Consider the following 13288-nt stretch of genomic DNA (forward strand, 5'->3'; position numbering starts at 1 on the left):
CTCCACCAACTGCCCTAGAACCGCATAAAACCTTTGTGGTATTGAAACTCGCTTTCTCTGGCATCTTGCCACTGCGTTGGTGTAGATGAGAGATTTGAGCTCGAGCTAGCTCGAATAAAGGCTCTTTGCGTTTGCATCGGTGTTGGCTCTTGGGTGGTCTTCTGGGATTCGCGACTTTGGGCACAACATTTGGGGGCTCGTCCGGGATCCCAGAGACCCCCAGAACTCCCGACCCAGAGGGCCCTGTGCCAGCTGGTGAGTGCACTCAGTTATCTGTCTGTCCTTGTCTACCTGTGTCTCACTCTGTCTTTATCTGTGTCTCACTGTTTTTGTTCACGAACAAGCCTGTATAAGCCTGTAGGAGCTCCAATCTGTGTCTGGGTCGGCATTGACTTAGGCGGACACGCTGGCGGGTCGCCGACCAGGGGTCTTGGGAGATGTCCCTTGCCCCCGTCTGGAGGACGAGGTCCTCATCTGTGAGGAAAGTCGGCTGCCGCAGCAGTCCAACAGGCCCTCAACTTACTTTCAGTTTTGCCTCCGCGGCCGTGGCAGATTCTTCTCTGTAGGTGCCTGTTGTTTGTCGTGTTTGTCTTAGTCTTGTTGACAGAAGAAATGGGACAGACGCAGACGACCCCCTTGTCTCCCATGACAGACCATTTTTCTCAGACGTTAGGGAGAGAGCTCACAATTTGAGCACGGACATCAGGAAGAGAAAATTTCGTGTTTTCTGCACCTCAAGTGGCCGTCCTTTAACGTTGGAGGGCTGCCAGAGGGAACCTTATCATTATGTCTCAGTCTGTATGTTTGTGTGTCTAAGCGTGTAAATGAAAATATCTTTCTACCTCCGGATGGTATTAACTAAATTGATTTAAAGACAAGTGCTTGTGAAAATTGGGCATTCTAAAAGTTCCAGAAAATCTGATAAAAAAAATGTTAAGCATTAATGCTAATTTGGGTTTGCCTGAGGCGGGCATGTCCTTGTAGTTATCAGCTGCCTAAATTTACCTAAGGTCATTTAAGTCGATGTTATCTGCTAAATCTTTTAAGAATAAAATGCTTAAAGGCTTGGCTTTGTCTAATATTCAGTAAAGGTCTTGAAAGTAATCTAGCATAGTTGTTACGAATGAGTGAACTAAATGAGTGTGGCAAGTGAACACCTTTTTAATTGTGTGTTACAGTGTGTATACCCACCTGCAGCCTGAGAATCTTTGTAGTAACCTAAAATCTTAAAGTTTTGCTAAGTTGATATACTTTATGTTTAGTGAGAGATTGTGCTGTAAAGCTCATAGTTACAGAAATTATAAAATGTTCATAAATTTGTCAATCTAAAGAATGCTAGTGTAACAGTTTACAATAGCCTGCTTCTCGGTGTTCACTAGAAATGAAGGTACCTAATGGTTTTAAGTTCTAATTAAAACTACTTAAAGTAATAAGGAAAACATTTCTGCATGCTAAAGAACGTGTCTTTTGATAAAAAGAAAGTAATTTTATTGTAAAGTACAGCTGTTTATTTAGAAAGAGAAATCTAAATTTAAGAAGAAGGTTGTAGAAAGCTTTGGAAGAATTTAATATGGTCATGCTATATAAAATTAAAGCAAATGAATCTCGGTATCAAGTACACAGCAAAATTAGAATTTTGTTTTCAGTTAAAAAGACAGTTTTCTTAAACTGTTAGTCTGCTCTTAATGTTGAAAGATTGCAAAAGGCTTTCTAATTGTTTTATCAAAGAAGTTTCTCATGCTTAAAGTCTCAATGAGTTGTCTGAGTATTTAAGAAAATGACATCTTAATATTAAAAAGACTAAAAGCTAAAGTTTGCTAACTGTGTAAACTTCTTTATTTGCCTTTGAGGTATTTTGTCATTCTGGTTAAATGGATAAGTATTGCTTCATAGCAACCTATAATACTATTTAAGCAAGTGCCAAATAAACTTTCTTCTGACAACTTCCCAAAATCAAATTCAAAAAGGTACTTTTACCTCTAGTTAACTCTGATATTTTCCAGAGGGCCCCTGGAACATGTCAGAGGAATTTATTTTCTCATTGGAGAAAGTATTTGACTAATTTGGCTTATTTATCCGATATATACTTATCTGCTTAATTACCTGGAAAGCACTGTCAAAGGGAATGATGCTAAACTTTGTTACTGAATGGTTTTTTTTGTTACAGAAATATCCGAATTTCCTTGTCTACTGTCTTGCAGTAAGCTCTCATCAGATCTTTAACCATTGTCATTTGTAAGTCTTTTGCCATTTGTAGTCACTGTTTTATTACTCCTACACTAGTAAAGAACTAGATTTCAGCAGAACAGGTATTAGTTACATAGGATTAAGTGAACTAAGGACTTTTTGTTTCAGATGTTGCTGATAAAGTGTTTTAAGCTTTTTCTCTTAAGCTGACAACAGTTTCATGAATGACAGTACCTTTATAAACAGAATTGAAACATTTATCTTTCTCTCTACCTGACCCCTCAAGAATTTAAAAGCTTTCAGTATTTTTATGTTTCATGGCAGTATGTTTATTTACATAAGTTCAATAAGAACCTGCATTCCTTGTAAGAGGACCAATTAAAAACACTGGTTATACTACCAAGGCTTTTACTGGAATGTCATACCTGAGAGACACATGCATAAACTCAGATATGGACAGCTTTAAGGAACTAAGGTTGACTTTGCCAACAAAGCCCCTTGGAAGAACTGGCCTGGTACCTTGCTTACAGAGTTCCCAGCAGCCTTACCAGGTGAGTAAGGAAGGTCACTTCCTGGCAGGCGCAGGAACCTCAAGAAGAGAGGAATTCACCCAAATCTATAGGTACTGTAGGCAAAACCTGATGGCAAGTCTGGCTTGGCTGTCTGGCCTCAAGAGGCCTTTAAAAGTTCAATCTGAAATTCCTTACAAAAAGTTCCAGCAAGGCATGTTTAAAAGAGCCTATGTAATCAATTGCTCTTCTTGCTGCACTTATGCAAATAATCAAGCCAACTCTTAACTGTTTCCTTAATCTGGCTAATTCTAATAAAAATAAGGGTGATTTTAGAGAAAAGTGTTGTTTCAATAATGCTGTCATATCTATACTAAATCCTAATATCCAGAATTCGTTTCCCCATAATACCTGACTATGCAGCCATGCATTCTTAATCTCGTCAAGTTTGTCCTTCCAGAATAGAAAATCCAACTCCAGATGTTGCTACTTAACCTAATAACACAATTTGTTTTATCTTGCCTAGAAGCCACAAAACTGCAAATAGTAATAGAAATGAAACCCAGAATAGAAGCGCCAACTTTCTGAGGCCCTCTCAACTGACCAGTGATGGAGACCTAGCTGCACCCTTTACTGCGCCCCCTTCTCAGCACGAAGCAGCCAGAGCAGTCGTCGCCCCCTTTCCCTAGCAGCAGCTAGAGTCTCTATCTGTAGAGGGGAGAATGAGACAGGGACCATAGGCTTAGACAGAATAAGGTGAGAGCCTCTGGAGGGGGCAGGGCAGGATATTTGCAATCAGAGCAATGTAACTACATGCTGGAACCCCCCCCCTACTAAAACTATGTTGAACATTAAGCTCTAGAATCATTCTTCAGTGAGATCAGTTAATGTTCCCCAGATAAAGAAGAGTAGCACATGTTTTATTATGCTAATCATTTGTAATCGTGTATAAAGGCCCAGGCCTATGTGCTGTTTTTCCTCCTTCAGATCTGACTAGGTAATTTTGCAAGCTGAGCAATTGACTTAGCATGCAGACCCAGCTGCATAGTAAAAGGCAGGATTCTTTAGCAAATAGACAGTATCTCAGCCCACCTTAGAGGCTGGGCATGCAGTCTTTTGATGTGCACCCGAACCAAGGCGCCAGTGTCCCAGAAAGAAATCAAGGCAGGAAATTATCTTTAATATTCAAGAACCCCTTGCCATCCTACTCCTTTTACTAACCCTTGGGCCCTGTATCATCAACAGGCTGGTCCAGATTGTCAGAGACCACGTGGGGGCCGTCCAATTGATAGTCCTCCGTGCTCAATACAAGCCCCTAGTAATCTTGTTACTCCTGCTTACCTTTAGACCATGTATCCTCAATAAACTGATAACTTTAATTAAAGATAGAATTAATACAGTCCAGCTAATGGTGCTAAGACAACAGTATCAGCCTTTATCTCCTTACAACTGCAAAACCTTATTAGACCCATGATTGGGTCCCTTCTTAGGATCCAGAAAAAGGGGGGAATGAAGGGGCAAGCTCCCAGATTCTATTTCAGCCAATCAGGACCCGGATCCTATTTCACCCAATCGGAGCTTGGTCTCTCCTCTCCAGTCAGCAGGGAGCTCACCCACCACCCTTAGACCCTGCCAATTGACCAGAGCCACGACCTAGCACCCCACCAGCTACCCCTAGATCCAGCCAATCAGCCAGAGCCACGACCATCACCCCACCAACTGCTCTAGAACCGCATAAAACCTTTGTGGTATTGAAACTCGCTCTCTTTCTCTGGCATCTTGCCACTGCGTTGGTGTAGATGAGAGATTGAGCTCGAGCTAGCTCGAATAAAGGCTCTTTGCGTTTGCTTCGGTGTTGGCTCCTTGGTGGTCTTCTGGGATTCGCGACTTTGGGCACAACACTTAGGGATATCACAGCCTTTTACGTTCCAAAATACCTAGGGACTCACTAAAAACTGGATTAACATAAATGTAAAAAACACACAGAATTCCAGCATCTCACACCTGTGGCTGTGCTGAGGCAAGTCCTGTGCCAGACTAGGGCCCAGTCGCACAAGGTCAAAGTCCAGGGGCCTCGGTTTGCGGACCTCAAGCCCCAGGCGTGGGGGCGGGGACGGGCGGTAGGGCCTCCCGGTGTCAAAGGGCTCACGTCAAAACCCAGCAGGACCGTGTCGCGCGGGGTGACCTCACTGTTGAGGGTCTTTGTTTAACTAAAGGCACAGATGCATGGCGACCTCGCTCCCATGCCGACCGCTGATACCAGGGTCAAAAGACGCTTCTTAACTTGTCCTGCACTGTCTCCTATCCCGGGTTCGGACACGTGGCGTTCCGCGGGGAAACTGAGTCAAGCTTTCCAGGAGGAGGACGCAGGCGGGGCGCCGACCTGCGGGTTGAGGCCAGCGGGGCTGAGAGCGTTTCTGTTCCGAGATGACTACCTGTCGGATGACGGCCTGTCACTCACGACGCAGGGGGCAGGGGCGACAGGGGAGATGTACAAAGACAATCAGGGACGCACGGGCGGTTCCCGGAGAACTACCCAATCAGGAATGTGGGCTCGGACACTGCCCAATCAGGAGCACCAGGGGCGGGTCTCGAAAAGCTGTCCAACCAAAGGCCCCGGGAGGAGGGGTACCCGGAGCATCACCCAATAAGGGTGCAGCGCCCCAGAGGGCCGCGCAATCATATCGCGGGATCTCAGAGCTTCGGCCAGTTAGGGCCGGAGGCGGGTGCGCTCCCGCTGCGTGGCCGTTTCTCTGGGCCGCAGCGTCTGCTGTGAGCGCCCAGCCCGTGCGGACCTAGGTGAGCCGTCCGCCCCTCTCACCTGCCGGGACACCAGGGCCTCCGGGAGGGCCCGGAGCGGGGCCGCGAGATGGTGAGTGCGCGCGGCCGGGAGGGGCTGGAATAACCCGCGGGAACCCCGCCGCGGCCCGGGTCTCCTCGCGCCCCCCCCCGTGCCCCGAACCCTCCCCGCGTGGGCCCGGGATCTCAGGACGGCCTGGGGTCACCCAGATGCGCACAGCCACCCTCCGCCTGGGCTAGGGGGACATCAGCCCCCAGCGGCTCCTCCCAGCGCACAGCCCTGCGTGGCGGCGGGGCGAGTGGGGAGACCTCCTGGAGGCCCTGGGCTGGGGGCGCCCTCCTGATAGGTCCTTGTCCCTAAGGGACCCCAACCCCAGCCCTCATTCCTCGCTGGGACGTTCGTTGTCGTGTAATCGGATGATGGTTTTGAGAGGAAAAGGCAAGTGGGCCCTGTCCCTTGCGTTCTCGCAGTGAAGGTAGGAAAACTAACCCACAGGACAGGGAAGGCCACGCGGCGAGGTGACGCAGCGACCTGCAAAGCAGAATGCTCCGGAGACCCGGAGCTGACAGCAGCCAGGGTCCTTTGTTCGGGGAGCCCCTCTGGGAGCCGCGGGGGAGGGGTGCCCCACATGGTAGGATGGCTGGGCTTGACCGGAAGCCTTCGGTCTGCGTGGCAGTTCTACACTGCCCCTCCCCAGGTTTTGTCACCTGGGAAACACGTAGTCACTTATGGGAGCCTCAGGTTTCCAGCACGTGTAAAATACATTTAATTAACAGAGCGTGAAAGATCAGACAAAATATTTCCAAAGGGGTGAATTTCAGAAATAAAAAAAAGGCAGTATCTTACATTGCATTTGTTACACATTCTTTTTGACACCTTACCCGCCACCTCACCCCTACCCTCGCCCAGGGTTCAGTAAGTTTCTCAGGTCTGTTCTTTTGAGTGATAACGAATGGAATTCCAGGGCTTAGCCTTGAGAGCCCTCCTGGGGGGTGAAGGGGAAATGTCTGAGAAATAGAGAAAAATCTCCTTTCCAATACGGCTGCAGAAAATGAATGTCCACAGTGTAATTGGTGAATTAGAAGGATTCACCAAATACCGTTCTTTCCCTTGGCAGGGTGGAGAATTTGTGACGCAAGACAGTACTGGTGTTTCCTATCATCTGCAACACATTTTGCTTTAATTTACAATACATTGATTCTTGTCCATGGAAGATGTGAGAATGCAGGCATCTTTTCTTGTTTAGAAAAGTTTGGCACTGTCCCTTGCATTCAAGTGTCTGTCCTTTCTGCCACTGCTCTGCAGTCGCTGCCCTGTGGTGACTCCGGTTTCCTAGGAGACGTGGGCCTGCTTCAGGACTTGGTTCCTGTCCACCCAGCTATTTGTCCCCACCTCTGCTAATCCTATCCTGTCAGAAGTCCTGTTGCTTTAATGTCCTCGCTGTGTGATACCCAGGCCCCGGCCTGGATCTCCAGAATATTTGGGCTGTTTTTGCTCATTGTTATTCCTGCTAGGTTTATAAAATTAGTATTTGTCAAGTCCTAAAAAAAAGTCTGGTTTGGAGATTTAGTGCAATTTTATGAAGACTGTGGTCTGCCTTGGGAGGGTTGATGTCTCAGTAATGCCTGAGTTGTAAGAACGAGTTCCATCTTTCCATTTATTTCATTTTGGTTATTTTTCCTGACATTTTAAAATTTCCATTCCATTCTTTTTATAGCCTTCACTAGAGTTAGTGCTAATCAGATTTGCTTTTTGGCATAGTGTGTGTTATCTTTTTGAAATGAATTTTCCAACTTGTCTGTTGCTGTTCATTAGAAAGGTGATGAGATTTATTTTTATGTTGAATTTTTATCCAGGAATCTCGATAAATGTCCTGCTCCGTGACTGTCTTTTTGTTGTGCTGGAGTCCTACACACACAGTGGTCAGAAGGAGGCAGAAAGACAAGCGGGTTTCTTCTTGGTCCGACAGGGGCTCCTCTGCGGGGACATCACAAAGGACGTGCATAGTTCCCCGCAGCCAAGTGTGAAGTGTCACTTGGGAAGCCAATGGGAGCCTGTTACCGGGGTTTTTCCTGGGGGCTGGTTACAGACACACCCTCTGCCTAGCACATGCCAAGATTCCAGATTCCCCAAAGGAAGGCCATTCTTGGGCATAAGCCTTATTATTAGAGTTAAAAAGCACAGGCGGGCACTCGTGTCAGGGTGTGGGGACCCTCCCCAATCCTAGATCCCATGCAGCAGCCCAGGGCCAACTTGGGATAAGGCCTTGGGCTGCTCATGGGCTTTCCTGCTTGGAAGAGGGTCTTCACAGCAAAATAATTACCAGCTGGTCCCTGTGCAGTCACGTGGGACCAATTCTCAGTACCGGTTTTCAGAAGTCCTGGACCTATAACCAGTTCACGCAAATTCTATTAACTAATAAAGGTCTTAGCAAGCTGAGTGGCTTTTTCCTCACATCCCTGTATTTTTTTCTCTGCATTCCTTTTCACTTAGCTCAGCTGTCCAGTCCCATGCAGCACAACTCCGGCCAGTAGTTGAAGTGACCCTAGTGCCTCCCAGCAGTCATGGTGTCCTGATAGTGGGCACACTTGAAGTACAGTCCTAGAGGACCCTGTCCCCTGGAGGTGTAGTGCTTACAGTTGGGGCATCCCGAGCAGGACATGCATTAGGCAGGCAGCCCACTCAGTAGGGCCCAGTGGTGGCCTGAGGCGCCTCCTGCGCTGCAGACCGTTCAAAATAATCCACCTCATCCAGTTTCAGAGGGACTCCCTGAGGTCAGTTTCAGACGGTTTTGTCATCCACCTCCTGGTGTGCAAGATGTCCCTTCCCCTCATCCTCTTCCCAGGTGGCATTGTTGCCTTACGTCAGTGAGTTAGGGCCTTCTAGCAGATTCCATGTCTGTGTCTCCAGGACCACCCCAGACCCTGCTAGGACTCACGACTCGCCAGACAGCTTTTCTCGTGACTGATTAGTTACGACAGAAGGACACACGTCAGCATCAGCAGAGGGGAGAGACCTGCAGGGACCCCCGTGCAGTCTGTTGTGTCTTTGCCGGTGGTGGCACAGCACACCCCCAGTGGGTCGTGACCACGCGTGGCTACCAGGGAGGCCCCTCAGAGACTTGGTGCCCGGAATTAACACTGGCAGCTAACCCTGCAAGCATCTTCTGCTCAGCAGGTGCCCAAACTCCAGACACCCAGAAGGAAAGCGGGTGTTCAGCATTGGCAGTGCTGTCTGCACACCCAAGACAAGGCATGACCTCAGCCAGGGCGGTGGGAAACCTGAAACCCAAGTCTCCAGCCACCCCCCAAGGCCATCCTTGCCAGCAGCCATTTCTGGGCATACAGGGAAGGCCTGCAGTGTCCACTCTTTCCGCACTCTGGGGAAGGGAACTTTATGGGAGGAGGTGCTACGGATGGTGGTACTAAGTGGCTCAGCGCAATGGAGCCTGTTGTCCCCTGTGCCTAGAACAGAGATGTTCCTCCATTTGCTGCTCTGCGGAGGAGATGAATTCTTGCATCAGAATAGTCCTGTGAGAATGTTTTCTCTGCCCGCTGCTCATGGAGGTCAGTGGGTTGATGAACTTTTTTTTTTAACCAGGGCCTACGGGAGACACACTGCCCTATGGTCCCTGTGCTTAGGTGCTGTCCTGGCATGCTTGCACACCAGCAGGTGGGGATGGGAGACGAAAGAGGTTCAGGGTGCAGCCTCTAGCCAGATTTGTTGGGAGCCACTTCTTCCTGGGATTTGAGATGAGGGACTGTGTCTTTTGTAGGGAGGCACTGTCTTCCTTGTTCAGTGTTATAATCAGGGACAGAGCCACTGTCACATCTTTGTGACTTCAATTGAGTCAACCTTCTCCTCAAGGCCAGCAGGAGAGCCCTTTTCTGTTTTGGCATTGTCTGACCTTGCTGTGTGAATGTGTGAACTCAAACATTGGAGGGCAGCCACACTGACCCTAGAAATGTGTGGGCATCTCCATCCTTACATCTTTTTAGGACTTTTTAGCTTTGCTGAGCTCTGACTTCTCAGTAACTTCCCATCTTCATGAAAATGCACACAAAACAGTATACCCCGAGCCCCTGATCACTATCACACACATAAATTAGCATGAGTGCTTCTTCGGAGGAGTTTTCCATCTGGGCGTTGGAACTGTCCTCCTCAGGCCTGGAGTTCCTTAGGACTGGAGGCCAGCTGGGCCTGTGGCAAGTTGGGTGGCACCAGGCCTTGCCCATTTGGTGAGGTGAATGGAAGGAAAGGCCCCTGTCCTTCTGTGTTATTTCTTAAAATCTCATCCAGGTTGGTCTTGGGCTTCCTTCCCATGGTGCTGAGTGACGTGCTGGGCAGCAGGGAAGGGTCTGAAGCGTTTGTGTCACAAGGGATCGCTGGGTCTCAAGATGCAAATACTTGTTCCGTCTGTATAGCATTTCTTTGAATTCTCCAGTGTGGTCTGAACCCTTTGGTTAGAGAAGAACAAGACACGTCGAGGTCACAGTGAAAACGCAGATAATTCAGTGTGTTCATGGTGCTGTTAAATGTATGAGGGTTTGGCCAGAGAGGAGGTCTGATGACTGCATAGAGTAGGTGTTGGGTGGCCACCAAAGCCCGTGTGAGCTTCCTGTGAATTGCGTTCAGGTGCTCAGTGGGTCTTGCCCTCCCTCCTGCACATACGTGGGATGTTTCAGGACTCGGTGGTCTTTGAGGACGTGGCCGTGGCCTTCTCCGGGGAGGAGTGGGCCTTGCTGGATGCTGCGCAGAGGGAGCTCTACAGGGACGTGATGCTGGAGACCTTCCAGAACCTGGCCTCTGTGGGTAAGGACGGAGCCGTGCCTTCTCTTAGTCACTTAGAAAAACACTCGCACCTCAAGCCTGTTCTGCAATTCTGAATGTGGAAAGGGAATCATTTAACAAGAGACATGGTCACAACCACCATTAAGTCAGAATATAACAGTTTCTCCATGAGAAATGAGAATATGTGTATTACACTGAGTTTTTCTTTCTGTAAAGAAAACTCCCTTAGTGTCATCAGTGGATATGGGTTACATAGGGGATATAGGGGACCTAGTGAAATTTGTTTTGGTAACCTTGTGAGACTTTTACTGTGTTTATTAAATCACTTACCATTTTAACCCCTCATACGGGTTATTGATGACATCCCAGCGCAGCTAAACTGCTTGGTGTCTTTTTGGCTAGCAGGTGCTTCTTGTAAAATTAATTTCCTTTTGGTTTCAGATGATGAGACTCAATTTAAGGCCACTGAGTCAGTTTCCCTGCAGGATATTTATGGGAATAATATATCCAAGGAACATAAAACAGCAAAGTTCACCAAAAACAATTTCTGGGCCTCTGTTTTAGGAAAAAATTGGGAAGAACTTAGCATTGAAGATCTCCACAAAGACCATGGGAGACACCTCAGGTGAGTTGCACTCGTAAGGGAAAGCAGTATTCCAGAGAAAATCGAAGTCGTGAAATTTAAAAAGCAAAAAAAACAAAAAAACCCATAGAAGCCTAGACCACATTTGTTTATTCACAGATTTCCCCTCCCCCCAAAAAAACTTAAATGTAAATGTTGAGTGTTAGAAACATATTTCAATTGAAAATAATTATAAGGAAAGCTCCTGTTTGAGAAACCCTCTTCTAATAATGGCTGTGATCATGGCTTCTTCGGTGGCATTCCATTTATTGGACTTTAAACCAAGTCAGATAAGGTAGAAAACCTACACATTCTCTGAAATTGGTGAAAATGTAATCCTAATCCTAATAAATATTAAATCGTTAATCAAACCTTTGATAACATGCTTCTGGTTTTTGACAGAAATCACGTGGTGGAGAGACTCTATAAAAGTAATGGTCCATGTGGGGAGGGCTCTAGTCAGATTCCCAATCTCAGCCTGTACCAGAAAACTTTGACTGGAGTAAAACAGCACGAGCACAGTGCATTTGGCACTCGACACAGACTATGCCAGTGTCAGCAGTGCCGGCAGGCCTACAGTCGTCGTCCACACCCAAGAGCACATGTGAGAACCCACAATGGAGAGAGACCCTACGTGTGTAAATTATGTGGGAAAACCTTTCCTCGTACTTCTTCCCTCAACCGGCATGTAAGAATTCACACGGCTGAGAAAACCTACAGGTGTCAGCAGTGTGGGAAAGCCTTCATTGATTTCTCCAGTCTCAGCAGCCATATGAGAACTCACACAGGCGAGAAGCCCTACAAATGCAAGGAGTGTGGGAAGGCCTTCAGTTACTCCTCCACATTCAGAAGGCACACAGTCACTCACACTGGGGAGAAGCCCTACAAATGCAAGGAGTGTGGGGAGGCCTTCAGTTACTCCTCCACATTCCGGCGACATGTGATATCACACACCGGGGAGACACCCCATAAATGTAAGGAATGTGGGGAAGCCTTCAGTTACTCCTCAGCTTTTCTAAGGCACATGATCACACACACTGGGGAGAAGCCCTATGAGTGTAAACAGTGTGGGAAAACCTTCATTTATCTCCAGTCCTTTCGAAGGCATGAAAGGATTCACACTGGGGAGAAGCCCTATGAATGTAGCCACTGTGGGAAAGCCTTCATTTATCCCCAGTCCTTTCGAAGGCATGAAAGGATTCACACTGGGGAGAAGCCCTATGAATGTAGCCACTGTGGGAAGGCTTTCGGCCACCCCTCATCCTTCCAAGGACACCTGCGTTTGCACACTGGGGAGAAACCCTACAAGTGCCACCAATGCGGGAGGACCTTCAACTGGCCCATATCCTTACGAAAACACATGCGTACCCACACCAGAGAGAAGCCCTATGAGTGCAAGCAGTGTGGGAAGGCCTTCAACTTGTCGGCTTGCTTTCGAGACCACGTGAGGATGCATCCCGGAGATGAAGCATTTGAATGCAAGCTGTGTGGAAAAGCTTTCTATTGCCACACATACTTACAAAAACACATGAGAAGGCACACTGCAGAGAAGCTCTATGAGTGCAAGCAATGTGGGAAAGCCTTCAGCTGGCCTGAACTTTTGCAGCAGCACGTGTGGACACACACCACAGGGAAGCTCTGTGAATGCAAGGAATGTGGGAAAGTCTTCAAGTGGCCCTCATCCTTGCCGATTCACATGAGGATTCATACGGGAGAGAAACCCTATGAGTGCAAGCAGTGCGGGAAGGCCTTCAGATTTTCCTCCTCCTCAAGAAGACACATGAGAACACACACTACAGAAAAACACAGCCCGTGTCATCCAGGAAATGCTGCTTCTGGTGAATTCATGCCCAGTGCCCCAGAAAGTTCACATCAGGAGAGAAATCTTAGAAAAGTCATAAATGTATCACCTGTATTCGTTGCTCATCATTAAAGTAGACCCATAGGAAGTGTATTTCCTGTTCTTTTGCACATAAACAGGTAAAAACTCCAAGTACTCTTAGTGAGGCTAAATTTGGCAGGTAGTGTTCTCTACATTTCAATAAATAAAACGTTTATCTTTACAGTTGTTGGAGTCATGGGTGTCTTTTAAATATGCACTCTTCATGTTTTCTTTAAATTTTTCATTAAGAGGTTATTGGACCAGTGACACTTTGGTGTTTGTTGGGATTTTCTTACTGGCTTAGTGTGGCAGTAGCTGGACATCACCCATTGTATATGTTTTGCCTTATTAAGAGAGTACTTGCTCATTTTGGCCAGGGGAGCCTTTCTCTGTTTTTCTTCCAAACAGTTGGCAGAGGTTTGTAATTAGGCAGAGTTCTTCAAAACATAATCTCACATGAGTTGTTATTTTCCACTTTTTCCCTTTGCTGTTTGTCC

General features: G+C 47.3%; 1 protein-coding gene across 3 annotated transcripts; it reads left to right on the forward strand.

The window, feature by feature from the left end:
- The first annotated feature begins 5237 nt into the window (after positions 1–5237).
- LOC118915242 (zinc finger protein 555-like) lies at positions 5238–12977 on the forward strand. 3 transcript variants are annotated; one of them, XM_036890804.2, is made up of 4 exons: positions 5238–5568; positions 10182–10308; positions 10729–10912; positions 11312–12977. In XM_036890804.2, exons 1-4 carry the CDS (start codon positions 5566–5568, stop codon positions 12840–12842), a joined length of 1845 nt encoding a protein of 614 aa, XP_036746699.1. In that variant the 5' UTR covers positions 5238–5565; the 3' UTR covers positions 12843–12977. The 3 variants fall into 3 exon arrangements, with proteins under 3 accessions (XP_036746699.1, XP_036746701.1, XP_057345635.1); XM_036890806.2 differs by having other exon boundaries at positions 5239–5568; positions 10852–10912; XM_057489652.1 differs by lacking the exon at positions 10182–10308 and having other exon boundaries at positions 5244–5568; positions 10729–12977.
- Positions 12978–13288: the final 311 nt, after the last annotated feature.

This window comes from Manis pentadactyla, chromosome 12 (assembly GCF_030020395.1).
Source record: "Manis pentadactyla isolate mManPen7 chromosome 12, mManPen7.hap1, whole genome shotgun sequence".
NCBI lineage: Eukaryota > Metazoa > Chordata > Mammalia > Pholidota > Manidae > Manis > Manis pentadactyla.

Excerpts from the sequence above, each read along its gene's own strand:
- LOC118915242 (XM_036890804.2), top strand. Across the intron at positions 10,309-10,728 it reads CCAGAACCTGGCCTCTGTGG|ATGATGAGACTCAATTTAAG; the intron begins GTAAGGACGGAG and ends TTTTGGTTTCAG. Across the intron at positions 10,913-11,311 it reads GACCATGGGAGACACCTCAG|AAATCACGTGGTGGAGAGAC; the intron begins GTGAGTTGCACT and ends GGTTTTTGACAG.